Source organism: Haliotis asinina, chromosome 5, assembly GCF_037392515.1.
Source record: "Haliotis asinina isolate JCU_RB_2024 chromosome 5, JCU_Hal_asi_v2, whole genome shotgun sequence".
In the NCBI taxonomy this organism is placed as follows: Eukaryota; Metazoa; Mollusca; class Gastropoda; order Lepetellida; family Haliotidae; genus Haliotis; species Haliotis asinina.
Window position 1 is genome coordinate 42,563,603 of NC_090284.1, and position 16,969 is coordinate 42,580,571.

General features: G+C 40.0%; 2 protein-coding genes across 2 annotated transcripts; one reads left to right on the top strand and one right to left on the bottom strand.

The window, feature by feature from the left end:
• Nucleotides 1-259: 259 nt before the first annotated feature.
• LOC137283865 (outer membrane lipoprotein Blc-like) lies at nt 260-3,938 on the bottom strand. The gene is made up of 4 exons (XM_067815543.1): nt 3,810-3,938; nt 3,201-3,264; nt 2,509-2,664; nt 260-501 (listed from the first exon to the last, which is right to left on the bottom strand). The coding sequence occupies exons 1-4, from the start codon at nt 3,936-3,938 to the stop codon at nt 260-262; spliced, it is 591 nt and encodes a 196-aa protein (XP_067671644.1).
• Nucleotides 3,939-11,613: 7,675 nt separating this feature from the next.
• LOC137283175 (apolipoprotein D-like) lies at nt 11,614-15,853 on the top strand. Its single transcript, XM_067814618.1, has 4 exons — nt 11,614-11,742; nt 13,602-13,665; nt 14,259-14,414; nt 15,612-15,853. Exons 1-4 carry the CDS (start codon nt 11,614-11,616, stop codon nt 15,851-15,853), a joined length of 591 nt encoding a protein of 196 aa, XP_067670719.1.
• Nucleotides 15,854-16,969: the final 1,116 nt, after the last annotated feature.

The following is a 16,969-nucleotide window of genomic DNA, read 5'->3' on the forward strand; positions in this document are numbered from 1 at the left end:
AGTCTAAAAAGATTGAAAGATTGATCACTGAAAACACTTCGTGTGTCCGTTTTGAGGCGAAATCGTTTTGAGCATATCGTTACATGTTTCTATCCTTTTGGAGACGTTGGCACTGCAGAACGCTGAACCATCAAAGGTGGCAACGAAGGTGGAGACAGAAATAGGATTCGGCCTTTTTCTGAGATTCCAGGATATCAAAAAGTTGTAAATTCTCGTATTCATTAAGGCGTATTTCTCAGTGTTCTAGCCACCATTTAGTTTATTGTGTTGCTGAGTTGTAAACACAATCTGATCCCTGGTAAGTGCGGACTGGTTTGTTGTAGAATGATGTGAATCCATGTTCTTTGAGGTATTTGAGCACCTCAGCCTCGTATTGGGTTTCGAAAACCTGTCGGTCACGTGCCAGTACGAACAGGGTTCCTTTGACTTTGTCACTGACGATGCTGTACTGGTATTGATTGTTTGCGCCGTATGTAGCTGGACCCAGTTTTAGCACCCAGTCTGAAAGAGATATATTCATTCAAGTCACTGTTGCCTGTCTTAATATGATAAATCGAAATGGTAAAAAACTGAGAAATTTTAATGTGTGAAGCAAAAGAAGGGCTACATTTCACAGTTTGCTGACTCTTTACATGACACGCTCTGCTCTGCAATATATTTCTTTATAACAAAGGAGGGGGATTCATTAACGCCGAGCCTGATCGGTACGCTGAGATAAGTGTCAACTGATAGCACAAAGACATTTTATATAGCCTCCTCTTCATTCCAAACAATGTGTTGGCGTGTTTCTATTCACTGCAGTTAAATCCCCATAGGCTTTCGATGTGAATGTCAGAAAAGATAACTTTTGTCATATACCAGCTCTACTAAAGTAACTACAACTGATTTACGGAGGTGTTCTGTGTTGTATGACTTGTACCCAATCCTTTTCTCATGAATAAAATATGTTTAAAACAAACTGATGCCCTTAATTTCAAATATTCTGAGAAAACATAAAGTGTTTTGATGCAAGAAACCACCCAACAGACATACGAAAGCATGAAAATGCGGTTTTATAGTTTTAATTTATAGGTTTTATACTCTTTTAACTGAAATACTGTTCTGAACGGCTTGAGAGCGAATGACCTCAGAACAGAAGCGACAAAACCCTTTCCACATTCATAAGAAATCTCTGCTAAAATCAGAGTCAATTGTACAATTGTGACTATATCATTCGTGGTGCTTGAAACAATTCAGGAATACCATTACGCTGCCTTGCACTTTCAGCCACTTGGGACATACAGCTGAAAGTTGTCAAGTGCTGCTTTTGAACGTTTTAACAACATAAATATGTTAGCTACTAACGTTTGTTTTTGTGCAATGGTTTTAAACTTATTTCTTACTGACAACAAACTGATTTACAAGTTTACAAAGGTTCCAGAAACAGCTATTACGTCCAACCGCCTGAAGAGTTTACTTCAATATCGAGGTGCCAGCTACTCAAGAATTTTAATTTCGCTCGATATTTGACAGCATTTTTTCTCAATTCAAACAAAACGTTTGATAGGGTTTAGAAACAGTCCTGGAGAGAAAGAGCCATGTACGTTTGCCTTGTCCTGCAGATAAGGGATCCATCCAACATGTGGCTTTGTTCAGTTCTTTTTTCAGGTGAGCCTTATCTCGCGATAATGTGATGTGAAAGGTCATCCAGTGGTGGTTTTAAAGGTGAAGCGGAAGGCGACCAAGATTCTTAGTTTCCAATAGCAACGCGCATGCATGTATTGGGTGTGTGACTGGTTGTAAGGCCACTGAAATGACACGTAGCTGTTTGTGATTTATACATCGCACAGTGTATTGGCACTGAGCCAGGCTAACAAGTACCATCGTTTAACGTCCTTGGTACTGCGTGGAGAGGAAATCGAACAACTGATCTTCCTTTCGACTGGACACGATTATGTTATAATATAGGAGGTACGAATGGTACGCACCATTCGATATAATCGCCGGCCCGGAGGCCCTTCGCCGATTGTTATTGTATCGGGCCGGCAGTTTCAAATATGTGCAGGTCTTTATGGCCTTCAGTGAATTAGCTCTTATTTATTTTTCTGCTGGGTTGTTTCACCTCTTTTTCTTTATTAACGTGCGGGAATCATCCATGATCCATCATGTTACGATAACTTACAGTTTCTCTTCCTCGTATTTCAGAGCTTCAAAACGGCGTAGGATTGTCAACACCAGTCTCACAAATAAAAGCTCCTCTGTGTGTCACAGGCTTGATCTTGTTGACATAGTGTGAAATGTGTAAAGTGTAATCTGTTTTGTTTTTATTGGGCCTGCAGATTTCGTTCATGGTCTGTAGAATTTAAAGCCTGCAGGTAGCGGCAGGCCAAGATGGTCATCTAGTAGATTAAAGCTTTGACGACACTGATTGGTACGAGAAAAAGTACGAGATCTTATGCTTACGAGAGACTAGTGAAACGCGGCCCGGACTCGATTGATTACGGATGACAGGTAGTGAATTATACTTACATGGGGCTGCAAAAGGGACTGTTTCCAGACTAACTTTCAGGTGTCCGACAACTGCTGTCTTGTTGACGAAGCCGTGGATGACCTTGAGTTTACCAGTAGGGCTGCTAACTCGCTCTGAGTTAAGGACAGTGATGCGGCCGTCAGGACTGAGGCCATCTTAAACACAGAACTTGAAATACAGTCTACAACATGCATGTTCTATCACGTTTTCACTATACTAGTGTTTGATAGACTGACCAACGGTCCACGGCGTCTGGTTTCCAGGACACAAGATTGGCTAGGCCAGTTGTACTTTTGGTGTTTAACTGGACTGATTAGCATAATATTTCTGCGTCTCGAATTACGTAGCTGTTTGTTTTTTTCAACTAAAGGGACACATTTTCATCCCTCCATTATTGCCTTCTCGTACTGACTCAAAAAGGAGCTCAATCATTTTGCACAACACACTTTTTAGGACATACAGCATGTTCAAGGAAACTATTTTTTTTAGATATTTTTGAGTCAAGTTTCTTTAAAGGGTCGTTTTTTAAACTAAACGTCCTGACAATATATTCGGAATCGGTTAAGCCAATGATCAATGTATGGTTGTCTTGACAACGACAGTTCATCTGTAGTGACATTTTTAAATAACTAAACATGCCCACATACACATACGCATGTACGAACATCAGCTTCTTTTCAGTTGAACTTACAATCTGCCGTCACACATTTCGCGCCCTGTTCAAACCATCTTCCCACAGATTCACTGTCCCACATCTGTAAAACAAACACAAGTGAGTTAGTGAGTAATTAACTAACGCCGGTCCCGTCAATTTTTCAGGTGATCACAGTTGTCTCTAATGGAGATTTTATGTTGAGGTCACCATTGTTTTAAAATGTGCAGGTCCTGTGTTTTATTTTCCATTTTAAACATGTGCTTAATTTTCAATTCAACACAAGAAAAAACACTGTCTTCGGACGCGTAATGTGGCGAGCAAAATGCACGGCATGTATTTAATGTTTTAGTGTTATTGATGTTTGAATATTTCTTAGAACCTCCCCGTTCCCAGCAAAGTCATGTTGTTCCCTCAATTACATCAGTCACAGGATTGTCTGACCCAGAGCACACTATATATCCCGGTCGCATGTTCCTAGGTGAGACATCAAAGAACTTTAGTTTGGGTGGAGTTTGAGACCCATTTGCAAAAGATTTTTGGCAGTTTTCCGGAACCCACTAACTAAAGTTGTTGAAACTGAAAAACATTTAAGTGAACTTATTAACTTATAAACAGTATTCCCCGAAAGCAGTGTCCATGTCTTACCTGATACCACCGACCGAGATACTTGGCATCTTCAAGCTGAGTGACGGTGTGAGGTGCGGTAACGAAAGAATCGAGAACAAACCCTGACGCTGTTGCGAGTATGGAGAGGACGAGAAATAAGGCTGTCATGTCGGCTTGTGTTGAGATCTTGGACTTCTACGACGGAATTGATGGCCTGTGATCTCTTTATAGTGTGGTGATGGTTATGAAACTGACACGTTTTTATCCTCGTGATATAAGACCATCCCCGAGTGTCTTATCTTTTCATGATAGATTATGTATGAATCACGTGTGAGAACCTGTTAATACGAGGTACGACATAATTGGCAAAGTGTTAAAAAGTATGTCCCAAATCTAGTTTCTTTATTTTGGTAAGTGAGTGAGTGGGATGAGTTTGGACAGTGCTCCGGTTATGTCAGAACTTGCCAGCTTTGTGGCGGAGGGAAGCTTTCTTGATTATTGTTTGCATCCTTAATTAGGAGTATCTCATTTCAGATATCTCCAAAGGTTTACGAACTGAATATTCATCAACATGTCCTCAAGGTTACAGTCCTACGTTGATACAGATCTATCCCGCTGATAATACGAGGAGATGTCAAAACGTAGCGAGCCTCACCACGCCAATGATATAAACACAGCTGTTTGTACGATGTTCGTTCCACAGATGTTCAGTAGGGTTAAGATCCGGTGATCGTGAGGGCCAATCAAGAACCTGAACGTTGTTCTGGACAAGGAATTCTCTGGTTATTCCTGCTGTATGCGACCGTGCGTTATCATGCTGAAATATGACGTTGTGGCGGTTCATGAAAGGCAGGACGTGAGGACTGACGATTTCATAACGGCAACGTCGAACTGTCAAATTGCCCTGGACCTGAATGAGATCTGTCATGCAACTGTATGAGATGTCTGCCCAAACCATAACACTGTTACACCAAATCCGTCCACTTCCTGTACACAATTTGCAGCGTAGCTTTCGTTACGACATATACACGTGCTCTTCCGTCGGGACGTCGCAGCATGTAACATGACTCATCACTGAAGATAACAGTTCTCCACCTTTGCAATGGCCATGGGAGATGTTGGCGATACGTCTGTCTGCGTTGTTGTCGATGTTGACGTGCAAGGTCTTCTGGAACGAATACCAGCCTCGCGTGAGCGGTTCCCCACAGTCAGATCAGAAATTGTTCTGAGTCCAAGCATTACACATGCTGTGGAGGATGCTGTTGTGAACCTGTCGAAGCCGAATAAACCTGTCCTGAGTGGGCGTGGTCACGCGCGGTCAACCAGACCTGGGGTTATCACGTGCTGACCCTTGCAGCTGTTAACGAGGCCAAAGTCTTGCCATGGTACTCTGTGACACATTCAGTTGCCTTGCAATCGCAAACTGAGACTCCCCAGCCTCCAAATGTCCAATCGCATACGCTGAGGCTCAGTAAGTCAAGGCATGACTTTAACACCAAATGTAAGATTGTCAACTGTCGCAAGAGCATTGAACCCCCCGACATTTATTGGAAATGATGTATGGAATGTGCTTGCAAAGGAAAGGCATGAATTTCTTCCCGTTCACAATATATTACTTTTACTGAGGAAAACAGATTTTTGGTGCGTTTTGGCGAGTTGTCCGCAATGACAATGGATTCGAACTCGGAAATGTTTGCAGACATCGTTCACTATGGATATACTGATGCTATACACACCAAAGATTCAAATTTGAAAGGTTACATGCAAAACTACTACTTATGTGTTCCCCTTTATTTATTTATTTATTTATTTATTTATTTATTTATTTATTTATTTATTTATTTATTTATTTTAGTTTATTATCTGTGAACCTTGGTTTTGCTATCCACAGGCCTCACGATCCCCATTTAACTTGACTTTTCATCCTGGTATCACCCAAATATGCAAAATCTGCAATGAATGCTTCATGAACACGATGAAGCAAAGTATACAAGAATGGTAGAAGTTCGCTAAAGTCAGACTTCGATATTTAAGTGCATATACAACTTGAAATTACAATCGCTTGTTAAAGTGACTCACCCGTTCATGTTCACTGAAAGGGTTTGTTTTGGACACACTACCCACCCCCCTTCCAGATGACATCATAATAAGAACGTAACTGATTCTATTGTTTTCACTATTCATACATGATGCCCAGGATTCAATCTAAATACTGAATAATCACACTAGCGTCGGTTCCCAATATATTGACAACAGTGTGGGCAGCCTATTGGTTAAAGCATTTGCTCGTCAGTCGAAGATACGAGTTGGATTCCCCACATGGACACAATATGTGAAGCTCACAGCCGTGATGTTGCTTGAATATTTCTGAAAGCGGCATAAAATCCATTTCACTCACTCTGTAGTACAATAAGTTGCCCAATCTCTTCTTGGACGTAAATCTAACCTTTCCATTGTCACATCACTTCCCAGACAAATCCGGTGATGTGATATTTTTTATGACATCATACTTGGTTGTTGGTTGCCACGCGAATGTGCACAGAATCTCGTTGTCAGTGCCCAATGTACACAGGCAGGGACGCAGATCAATTAATTTCTTCACCTCAAACAAGCATAGACGAGAACGGCGAGTGCCTGTAGTCTTCTTTGGAAACATACTCGGCGATTATAGTCTTATGTTAGATAGGTATCGAAGCAGTGCATGCGTTTTCGGCTTTCTTATGTGTGGATGGTATTCCTGTGTTCTGTGCCTTGATAATTAATATCATATCAGTTGACCTGTAATATTGAAAACACAAATTTGATTTATTTGAAGACCATAAACCCCATTTCTCGTCACTAGACGTTATAAAAGCACACCTTTTTATACAGCAAATGCGTGTACATTATATTTTGACGTCACAGAGCATTGTTTTAGAAGGTATCACACAATATGTCATAGGTATTGTGATGTATTTTGTAAAGTTTTGGGTATATTCTAAAGGTAAACCAGATCTTTCACCTGATGCTTACATGCTGGATAACAGGCGAAGTTACTGGTATTATCGTTCTTCTTTGGCATTTCTTTGCAATACTTCGGATAACAAGAAGGGGTTGTGTACATTGTCTTCATATCCATATCGGAAATGTTTTTAATTAAGTAGTACTCATGAACATTAATCATGTTCAACTGGAATGTGAGACGGATGTGTCAGTATCCTTTGTTCTGTTAAAATCAGGTAATGTCATGGCGCCATTGTGGTCCAACCTCATGGGACATTCTTCATATTACTGCGTTGTAGAATCAACTTGCTTGGCAGAGGCATTAAAGAGCATTGTAAATCCCCACAACACAAGACCTGAGTTGATGAAAAATCAGTACATTCGACGGCCACATAGTGATTGGTGACTGTCTCTCGACCGCATTTCAACTACTGCAGATAATCATATACTGATTAAACGGACGATTATGGTGTTATTTTATTTATTCCAGCAATGAAGAGCGTATGTGCAGCCACACAGCCATGAACAGTTGCACAAGCATGTTCAAGATGCAAATACAGTGTTCAAGAACGACGCAATGTTTGCGAGGGGGAGTAACTCTATAGATGTACGCAAACTTTATATAAAATCATATGTAATTTATCTAATTTAAGTTTTAAGAGAGGATACCATTTTGTTCAAATGTTTGTTTTTGTTGCTCTTACATGCAATAAATCCTTCAATGGCATAACGTTGTTTGAAATTATTGATAACCTTATCAATCGATGTGTTGCTATTTAAATTGCTTAGAAAAATCTGCCTTTTGTTCATCGGATTAAATGACTAAACAACATAAATTGAGTCGGATAGCCAAAATAAAGTGCACTGATACCTAAAGTCATACCGATGTTCTGTATGGGTATGCAAAAATAGTTTCTAACTCACCTAGAAATCTTTTACATATTCTCAATCTAGGAAAAAATGAGCTAGGTCTTGCCGGTCAGTTTTACGAAAAGAGCTAAACCATTTGCTAGCTTCACAGCCAATAAATCCTTCTTGGCATAGACTATGCGGTGTAGAAATGTGAACTGAGATTCTAAAAGTTTTACATCCTTGTTGAACACCTGTGCTATAGAAATATATCTTACTAGTTTAGAGAAGTAAATATTTTTCGCCCACTTTTCACACACCGGTGAGCACTTATTACAAGTAATGATTTTGTCATAAAATATCTGGAACCCTTCCCAGGCTTAGGCAAACTAAGCAAAGTATTTCCAATGATCAGGTAAACTTTATGGTATAAGTTTTCTGATTAATGCACTGTTTTCCATATAGAGGAATAATACACAGCAGCTTCTTAGGCTTGTGATAATCTATGAATGCTCCCGGGAATACGACTGAACATATATGTACTAAGGTAAATGAGGATAGGGATTTACTAACTGTTATTTAATGATCTATGCTTCTGTGTTTCTCTTCACAGTTCCAATTCTCTTTTTTGTAACTATGACCCAAAGATGTTGTAAATTAGCGTTAAGGGTAATGCCAAGTGCTTCAAACGTGCCTGTGTGCCAGTCTAGACCTACATTTTCAGAAAGTTTGATGTTTTCATCAGCCGTAGAGTCTATCAAGTTAGCTTTTGCTTTTTCAATATTCATTTTATGGCCAGACATTTCATAAAAGGTATTCAAAGTTTCACTAGCACATTTCATGATTGATTCAGATCCGCCAAGAAAAAAAACTTGAGTATCTTCTGGATACTGGCCAAAATCAATCCTGTCCATTCAAAGTGATATATTTAATGTCCTTATTTTCCCTGTTCATGCCACCCAGAATTTCAGGTACATATAAGAAAAGGTAGTGGATATGGGATCGCCTTGACTACAACCACTTTCAATATAAAACGATGATGACAAACATAACATAAGAGTTGACATTACTAAGCAAGAATGAGATCCATTTTCTAAATTATGTTCCAGAGCCAATTCGTTTTTAGTGCTAAAGTGATGAAATCTGTAAAAACAGTCCCCAAATCTCTTTCGAAATCTTTTTACAGGACCCGTGAAGGTCCCTGGGTAGAATAGGCCTTTAGCAACCCATGCTTGCCATAAAAGGCGACTATGCTTGTCGTAAGAGGCTACTAACGGGATCGGGTGGTCTAGCTCGCTGACTTGGTTGACACGTCATCGGTTCCCAAATGGGCAGATGGATGCTCATGTTGTTGGTCACTGGATTGTCTGGTCCAGACTCGATTATTCACAGACCGCCGCCATATAGCTGGAATATTGCTGAGTGCGGCGTAAAACTAAACTCACCCACTCACTCTTTTTACAGTAACACATCACATTTCTTTCATTTCAATATTAATAGAGCATCCTGGTGTTGTCACTAATTCATCTATCAGGAATAATGCATATTTGATTTCACGAATAAGCAGTGGTAGAAGTTTCTTAATCATTTTTGTTAAACATGTACTGATTATTTATATATAGAAATTAAGAGTGAAATAGGCCTCCAGTGTTTCAAACGTTTTCTGTTTTTGTTGGCTTTGGGAATATTATAAGTTGTTCACTGGTCGCGAGGGGGCCATGGACTCATGTACCCTCGAGATTTGTTTATATTCCCGCAAAACATCGGTAATTTCCGTGCTTGATGCGTGATTCAATTTAAAAAATTGTAAAAAAGTACTACCATGAAGCACCAGAAGAGTTCGGAATTCCTGGTGGTGTACATTGAAATTATACATCGCCTGTAAGGTGGGGACATTGAAAATAATAGTATAGCGCTTAGCCAATCAGAAAGCGACATTCATGAGTGAGGTAAGATAAATGTAATTAAACCTCTATTCATTGTAATGGGTAATAATTCGTTTTCAAAACTTGCTGTTATGCATCTGTAACCCCAGATTTTAAGGTTTTTCCTAAAGCATTTTATTAAGTGTCCTGAATGTTCCAGAAATCCTTACAACTTAGATAATTTGTTGTTTTTCAATGAAATCAAAACGTTGTGCCAATGTTTCACTCATTTGGCAATCAAGAGATGGAACTGTGATACTGTTTAAAATATTTCTTGCATCAACAGTATCGGCTGCGGAGGATTTGAACAGATTTCCATAGAAAGACTTTTGTTTCGTTGATCATTTCTTATAATAACCATAAAAAATGTCAGCTCCAGTGTCTTTGATAAGGGAATTTATTAATTTCCTGGTATAGTAACGGTTTTCCAGGTAGCAAAAACACCTTGCAGGTTTTTGAAAGGGTTAGTTCTCTCTAGATGTCTACTAAGCCACTCCTTTCTATTTCGCTAAGTACTTCATTGTGTGCATTAGGGTAATAAATCAACTAATGAGTTTAAAACTAAGTTCCAGTCCTCACAGAATACTAAGTGTTCGTTTTCAAAATCATCAATATCAACAAAGTTTTGTTAAAAGTTATCAGAACTTGCTCCATATAAATCCGTTACTTTTATGCCATCAATATTTGTGACAGCTGTAATACAATTACCCTGATCATCTTCCTTAAATTCATGGGCGTGAATTTCAATGCAAAAAGACATCGCCTCTGGCGTTAAACCTACATAATTCAGTAACAACTCTTGAGACCCACTCCTTTCACATGTAATCACACGTTTCACAAATATTTTAAATATTTTAGCAATCCAGCGTTAGTATCTCTTATTGTGCCCGTCAGACAGTAAGCTGACAGATCCAAGTGCAAATGATTTATATGTGTTTACGGCTATACTTATATTCCATGTTGATAAATCGTAAAACTCAGAAACAAGCATTTCTTCTTGGTCAAACTAGATGACATACTTCCGTTGCCACAAATGTTCACAACATAACGTACAGTGTTTGCTTTTATACACCTGCATAACGTTTTGTTTGTTTCTAATGCACAATTATAAAGTAGGGAAGCTTCATTTTATATTGATAATTTGATAAATTGGGAGATATATTGGCGTCAATCAATGTTGATATGAATGTTTTGAGAGTGCTTGAACACTTGCACTTCCTTATGACCATACTTATTCGTACAGTAATCGTTCTTGAACGATGGTTGATGTATGACGTAAAAATAGCATGTGTCAATTTACCAGCATCATGTACCAAGAATTGGGTGTTTGGGGTTGACTATCAAGAGAATTGCAGGTTTGTGGCAACGTGGGTCTGTTGATCTCTGGGTCAGAGATTGCGTCCTAAGGATAAACCTGTGAAGTGATTTGAAAAGCAACAGGCGTTATCAAGGATGCCACTCGCCACAAATTTGAATTATCAGTTTCATGTTATTGAAGCTGAAGACGAGCACTCTGGATGTGATAGGGTCAAGAGAATCGTGAAAATCCGGGTTAGAACTGATCTTCAGTAAGCCCTGTATGTAGTAAGAGACGTCTGAAGGGATCGGCTGGAGAGGCTCTCTGACCTGGCTGACGCATATCATCATATCCCACTGGCGCCATTGATGCTCGCGCTGTTGATCACTAAACCATGTGGTCCAGACTAGATTATTTACGAATCGCCGCAATATCGATAGAATATTGAGTGCGGTGTTAAACAACAGATTATTCCCGCCACAAAGCTGGCAAGTGCCGCAGCACTGTCCAGAGCGGTGCTAAACTCATCTCACTCAAGCACTCACTCAATACCCAATCTAGATGTGAGACACATTTTTCAGCACTTTGCCAATTATGTGGTTCTTCGTATTGACGCGTTCTTACACGTGATTAATATATGATCTATCTTATAAAGATAAGACACGCGGGGATGGTCCTACATCACGAGAATAAAAACGTGTCAGTTTCGTAACCATCACTGCACGGGTATAAAGAGATCACAGGCCAACAATTCCGTCGTAGAAGTCTCAAGATCTCAACACAAGCCGACATGACAGCCTCATTTCTCGTCCTCTCCATACTCGCAACAGCGTCAGGGTTTTTTCTCGATTCCTTCTTCACCGAACCTCACACCGTCACTCAGCTTGAAGATGCCAAGTATCTCGGTCGGTGGTATCAGGTAAGACATGGACACTGCTTTCGGGGAATACTGTTTATAAGTTAATAAGTTCACTTAAATGTTTTTCAGTTTCAACAACTTTAGTTAGTGGGTTCCGGAAAACTGCCAAAAATCTTTTGCAAATGGGTCTCAAACTCCACCCAAACTAAAGTTCTTTGATGTCTCACCTAGGAACATGCGACCGGGATATATAGTGTGCTCTGGGTCAGACAATCCTGTGACTGATGTAATTGAGGGAACAACATGACTTTGCTGGGAACGGGGAGGTTCTAAGAAATATTCAAACATCAATAACACTAAAACATTAAATACATGCCGTGCATTTTGCTCGCCACATTACGCGTCCGAAGACAGTGTTTTTTCTTCTGTTGAATTGAAAATTGAAGGACATTGTTTTCGGGGTATACTGTTTACATATTTTTTTATGATAAATGGAATGTAACTGGTTCAATCAAATACTTTCCAATGATGACAGTTTTGGTTCATTAGTTCATCTACCAAAACTGTTGCAAATGGGACTCAAACTCCACCCAGATTAAAGTTCTTTGACGAATCACCCAAGCTTTTATGATTGCGACCGTGATAATATACTCTGGATCATACAATCCTGAGACTGATATTTTAAGGGAACAACTTGACTTTCCCCGGAATAAAGGAGATGTCCCTAAAATATTCACGCACCGAAAAAACTGAAATATTACACACACACTACGTATTTTCGCTCTCAATATCACACGTCCGGAAGACACAGTGCATTGTTTTCTGTTTAAGTACTATTAAGGTTTTAATGATGTTAGTTCCTCTATTTTGCGGCAAGCCAACGGCCTCAAGTTACCGCGCTTCTTGTTAATTAGAGTTATCTCCCGTTGACCGAATTCTTGTCGTTCTAACCTTTAATTGCTGCACGCGTGAGAGAGATGGCAAATTGGACAAGCCTCGCGAGATTCAGAAAACCGGGGCTGTTCTCAGTCCGTTCAAGACTGAAACTGGACACTGGGGCATCAATATTCATGGGTTGCCTGTTGGGGTTTTGTAGCCAGTCAATTTCTTGTGCAGAACTGTGTTTAATTTGGATAGAAACATAAGACGGTGCGATTTATCAGCAATAGAAAGGGGTATATGCGTGACTAAACGCTGGTCTGAAACATTACAATTTCCTGAGAAGCGTCTGCATGTAGTCCAGCCAGTCCAGCCCATCCATTAGGACCTGTGTTTTTAGAGACTGTTAATCACACACTGCACCGACCCTTCGATGCAAATCATTGGCCATTAATTTCGAAGGGGTGGTGCAAGCTGGGCATTCAAACAGGAGAGGCCAAGAGAGATAACTCAACTCATGGGATATTGGAAAAGCCCAGCTAGCTTGAGATGCATTAACATTCAGTCAGTAAGAAAATTAGAAACTTTACAAACGTTTGGAATACCTCTCCCCGGTTGTTAGACAGTTAATGGCAAGGGTTTTTTATGTCTATGTATCTACTTCAAGTCATGTTTATTACATGTATTTTATTGTAATCTCTTCTGAACGGGGGTATATGTTTAATCCACCGCATGTTGGCAGGGAATAAGAACGTGTAAATCCACTTGTCACATTAAATATTTTCATCACTTCAGTTTAGTTATTATTTCACATTTCTGACCGAATTAGACTGGAATGAGATTAAATTGAAAACAATGAGCACATGTTCATGGTGAAAAATATAACTACTGCAGTATACATTAGAAAACAACGTCGACCTCAACAAAAAATATCTCCATTATAGGCAGCAGTGATGCACCTGAATTTCAGGGACATTTCCGGTTGCAGCGTTAATTAAGTACTCACTAACTCTCTCGTGATGTGCATGTTTATTTTATAGATGTGGGCAAGCGAGTCGGTGGCAATATGGTTTGAACAGGGCGCGAAATGTGTGACGGCGGATTGTAAGTACAACTGAAAAGGACGCTCATATGCGTGCGTGCGTGCGTGCGTGAGTGCGTGAGTGAGTGCGTGCGTGCGTGTTTAGTTATTGGATGAACCCTCGTTGTATAGACAAACATATACCGATCGTTGACTTAACGGATTCCGAATATATTCTGAGGAGTTCTAGATTAAAAACCGGCCATTCAAAGAATACAAAAAAACCACACAAACACATATCAAAAAATAATTTCTTTGAACATGCTGCATGTCCTAAAATGTGTCTTGTACAAACTGATTGAGGTCTTTTTCAGAGATGTGGTAGAAGGCAACAATGGAGGGATGAAAATGTGCCCTTTAGTTATAAACTCGTATTTCGAAAAACGGAAACATAATTTTCGGCGAATTATATATTCAAAACAAATCTTCACTGGTTACGCGAAATGGCACACTGAAACACCAAACATACAACTGACCTGCCCAGTTTTGTGCCATGGAACCCACTCAGCGTGGATAGTTACTATCAATCACTAGTAGTGTTTCCACGTCATAAAACACGGAGATGACGCGACCGAGCATGCCTATTGCAGACTGTATTTCAGGTTCTATGTTTAAGATGGCCTCAGTGCAGACGGCCGCATCACTGTCCTTAACTCAGAGCGAGTTGACAGCCCTACTGGTCAACTCAAGGTCATCCACGGCTTCGTCAACAAGACAGCTGTTGTCGGAGAGCTGAAAGTAACTCTTGAAACAGTCCCTTTTGCAGCCCCATGTAAGTATATTCACTTCCTGCCATCTGTAGTCAATCGCGTCAGTCTTGTCGAAAGATCTTCACCATGAAGATCGGTTGTTGGATCTCATGGCTACTTGTTACAAAAAGACGTTCAACAACGGTGCTAGTTGTTAACCTAACGTTTTCTATTGAGAGGATAAAACTGAGAGTGGCCGGTTCACTGTCAGTATACTGTGTGTGGTATGAATGATAAACTGCAACATGGTATTTCAGTGGACTGACACTAAGATAAGGCCGGATCAGTACAACCATCCACACACCCAGTACAGACAATCTTGACCTCATTCCTCTTCACCTTTAAAACCATCCCTTAATGACCTTTGACATTAATTTATCGGGAGATAAGGTTCACCTAAAAACAACAACAGACAAAGCTACATATTTGTTAGATAAAGCCTTTATCCCTAGGATTATCGTAACATGTTTCTCTTCGAGTGTTTATAAATCCTATCAAACATTTAATTTGGATTGAGAAAATATGCTCTCAAATATCGAGCGAAATTAAAATTATTGAATAGTTGGCGTCCCTGTATTGAAGTCTACTCTACAGGCGGTTACACCTGCGGGAAGCAAGAGCAGAACTGTTTTGGAAACTTTTGTATCCTGCCTCGTATTCAGAAATTGGTTTGTTATCATTTCATTAAAACAAAGATTATTAGCTATCACTTCTAAGCGTTACAAGGCACCATTTGCAAACTTTCATTTAAAGTCCGGCATTGGTTGAAAGAGCAAGGCAGCGGAATGCAGTTCGTGTACTGTCTCACTCCCAACGTTGGGGAAATTGTTTTGTGAGGCAGTTCGGGCGCTTAACTTGGCGAATAATTTGGTTTGGAGTTATCTCGATGAGGACATAAAATTGCGACATGGCCCGGCGTCTTTGTGGGGCAGCACTGTAAAACAGGAATTATTGTCGTGCCTTTATTTGTGATTGTCATATTTCAATGTGTGTGTGTGTGTGTGTGTGTGTGTGTGTGTGTGTGTGTGTGTGTGTGTGCGTGTGTGTGTGAATGAAAATGTGTTCCTCCCTCGTCACTTTGTTTTCTATCCACAAATAAAAAAAATAATCCTATCGCCCTCGTCACTTGTGACAATAACGTGCCCGAGAAACATTTTAATGTTTTTATGCTGCAGCTTTATCACATAACAAACAAACAACAATGACTATGTCACTTTCAGACTGGGTGCTGAAACTGGGTCCAGCTACATACGGCCCAAGCAAGCAATACCAGTACAGCGTCGTCAGTGACAACATCGAAGGAACCCTGTTCGTACTGGCACGTGACCGACAGGTTTTCGAAACCGAATTCGAGGCTGAGGTGCTCAAATACCTCAGCGAAAATGGATTCACGAGATTCTACAACAAACCAATCCGCACTTATCAAGGATCAGATTGCGTTTACAACTCAGCAACACAATAAACTAAATGGTGGCACGAACACTGACAAATGCGATTCAATGGATACGAGAATTTGCAACTGTGTTGATAGCCTGGAATAACAATCAGAGGGCGAATCTGTCTACATCATTATTGTGACTTTTGATGTTCCTGTGCCTTGCCGTGATTGTTTCCACTGCTGTTTCGTCACAGAACGGACACACAAGGTGTTTTAAATCTATTTCAGATGCATGTTCGCACATTTCATTCATTTTGGACTCATTCTATATCTTCCGTGTTTAAATGCGAAGGTTTGCATGCATGCGAGTGATGAAGGCCTACAGGAGTGTTGAACTCTTTCAGTGAAAGCGAGGAGTTGTGCAGTTTTCACTCTGCAGTATTACTTCAGCTATTGGCAGGTTGAATGACTGAGATACTGAGTGTTCATATGTCACACCATTACGGGTATGTTGAGGTCTGGATTGTATGTATTGAGTATATAGATGTGGTATAAGTTCATGAAATAAACCAGTTTTCTTGAAATGAGCTTCGTTGTTTTGTAAAAGGTATGTCTAACATATAACTCATGTCCTAAATGCTATTGGTTTTGGAAATACCTTCTTGGGTAAGGTTCAAATCAAAACCACATTCTCCTGTAGCTCTCCCAACATGTGAATTTCTATATTTGATAAATGTGGTTATTGAAAGGTAATGATAAATCAGACAAGACGTATTAGAAGTGTCTACAAAGCAGAGCCCAGACTGGATGTGCACTGCATGCTGACGGTATATTTGATGTCGACAGATACAATTACTCACCTATATTGACTGTAAATTGCTTGTCGTGAAAGACACAATTACACACCCATGTTGACTGTACATTCGGTGTGGAAAGAGACATAATTGCACACCCATGTTGACTGTATATTCGGTGTGGAGAGAGACATAATTGCACACCCATGTTGACTGTATATTCGGTGTGGAGAGAGACATAATTGCACACCCATGTTGACTGTATATTCGGCGTGGAGAGAGACATAAATGCACACCCATGTTGACTGTATATTCGGCGTGGAGAGAGACATAATTGCACACCCATGTTGACTGTATATTCGGCGTGGAGAGAGACATAATTGCACACCCATGTTGACTGTATATT

Bases quoted from the DNA above. Each gene is read 5' to 3' on its own strand.
- LOC137283865 (XM_067815543.1), bottom strand. From the start codon at position 3,938: ATGACAGCCTTATTTCTCGTCCTCTCCATACTCGCAACAGCGTCAGGG. The intron at 2,665-3,200 runs GTAAGTTCAACT...TCTGTGTTTAAG, and splicing joins GAAATGTGTGACGGCAGATT to ATGGCCTCAGTCCTGACGGC. The intron at 502-2,508 runs GTAAGTATAATT...TATCTCTTTCAG, and splicing joins AGTCCCTTTTGCAGCCCCAT to ACTGGGTGCTAAAACTGGGT.
- LOC137283175 (XM_067814618.1), top strand. From the start codon at position 11,614: ATGACAGCCTCATTTCTCGTCCTCTCCATACTCGCAACAGCGTCAGGG. The intron at 11,743-13,601 runs GTAAGACATGGA...TTTATTTTATAG, and splicing joins ATCTCGGTCGGTGGTATCAG to ATGTGGGCAAGCGAGTCGGT. The intron at 14,415-15,611 runs GTAAGTATATTC...TGTCACTTTCAG, and splicing joins AGTCCCTTTTGCAGCCCCAT to ACTGGGTGCTGAAACTGGGT.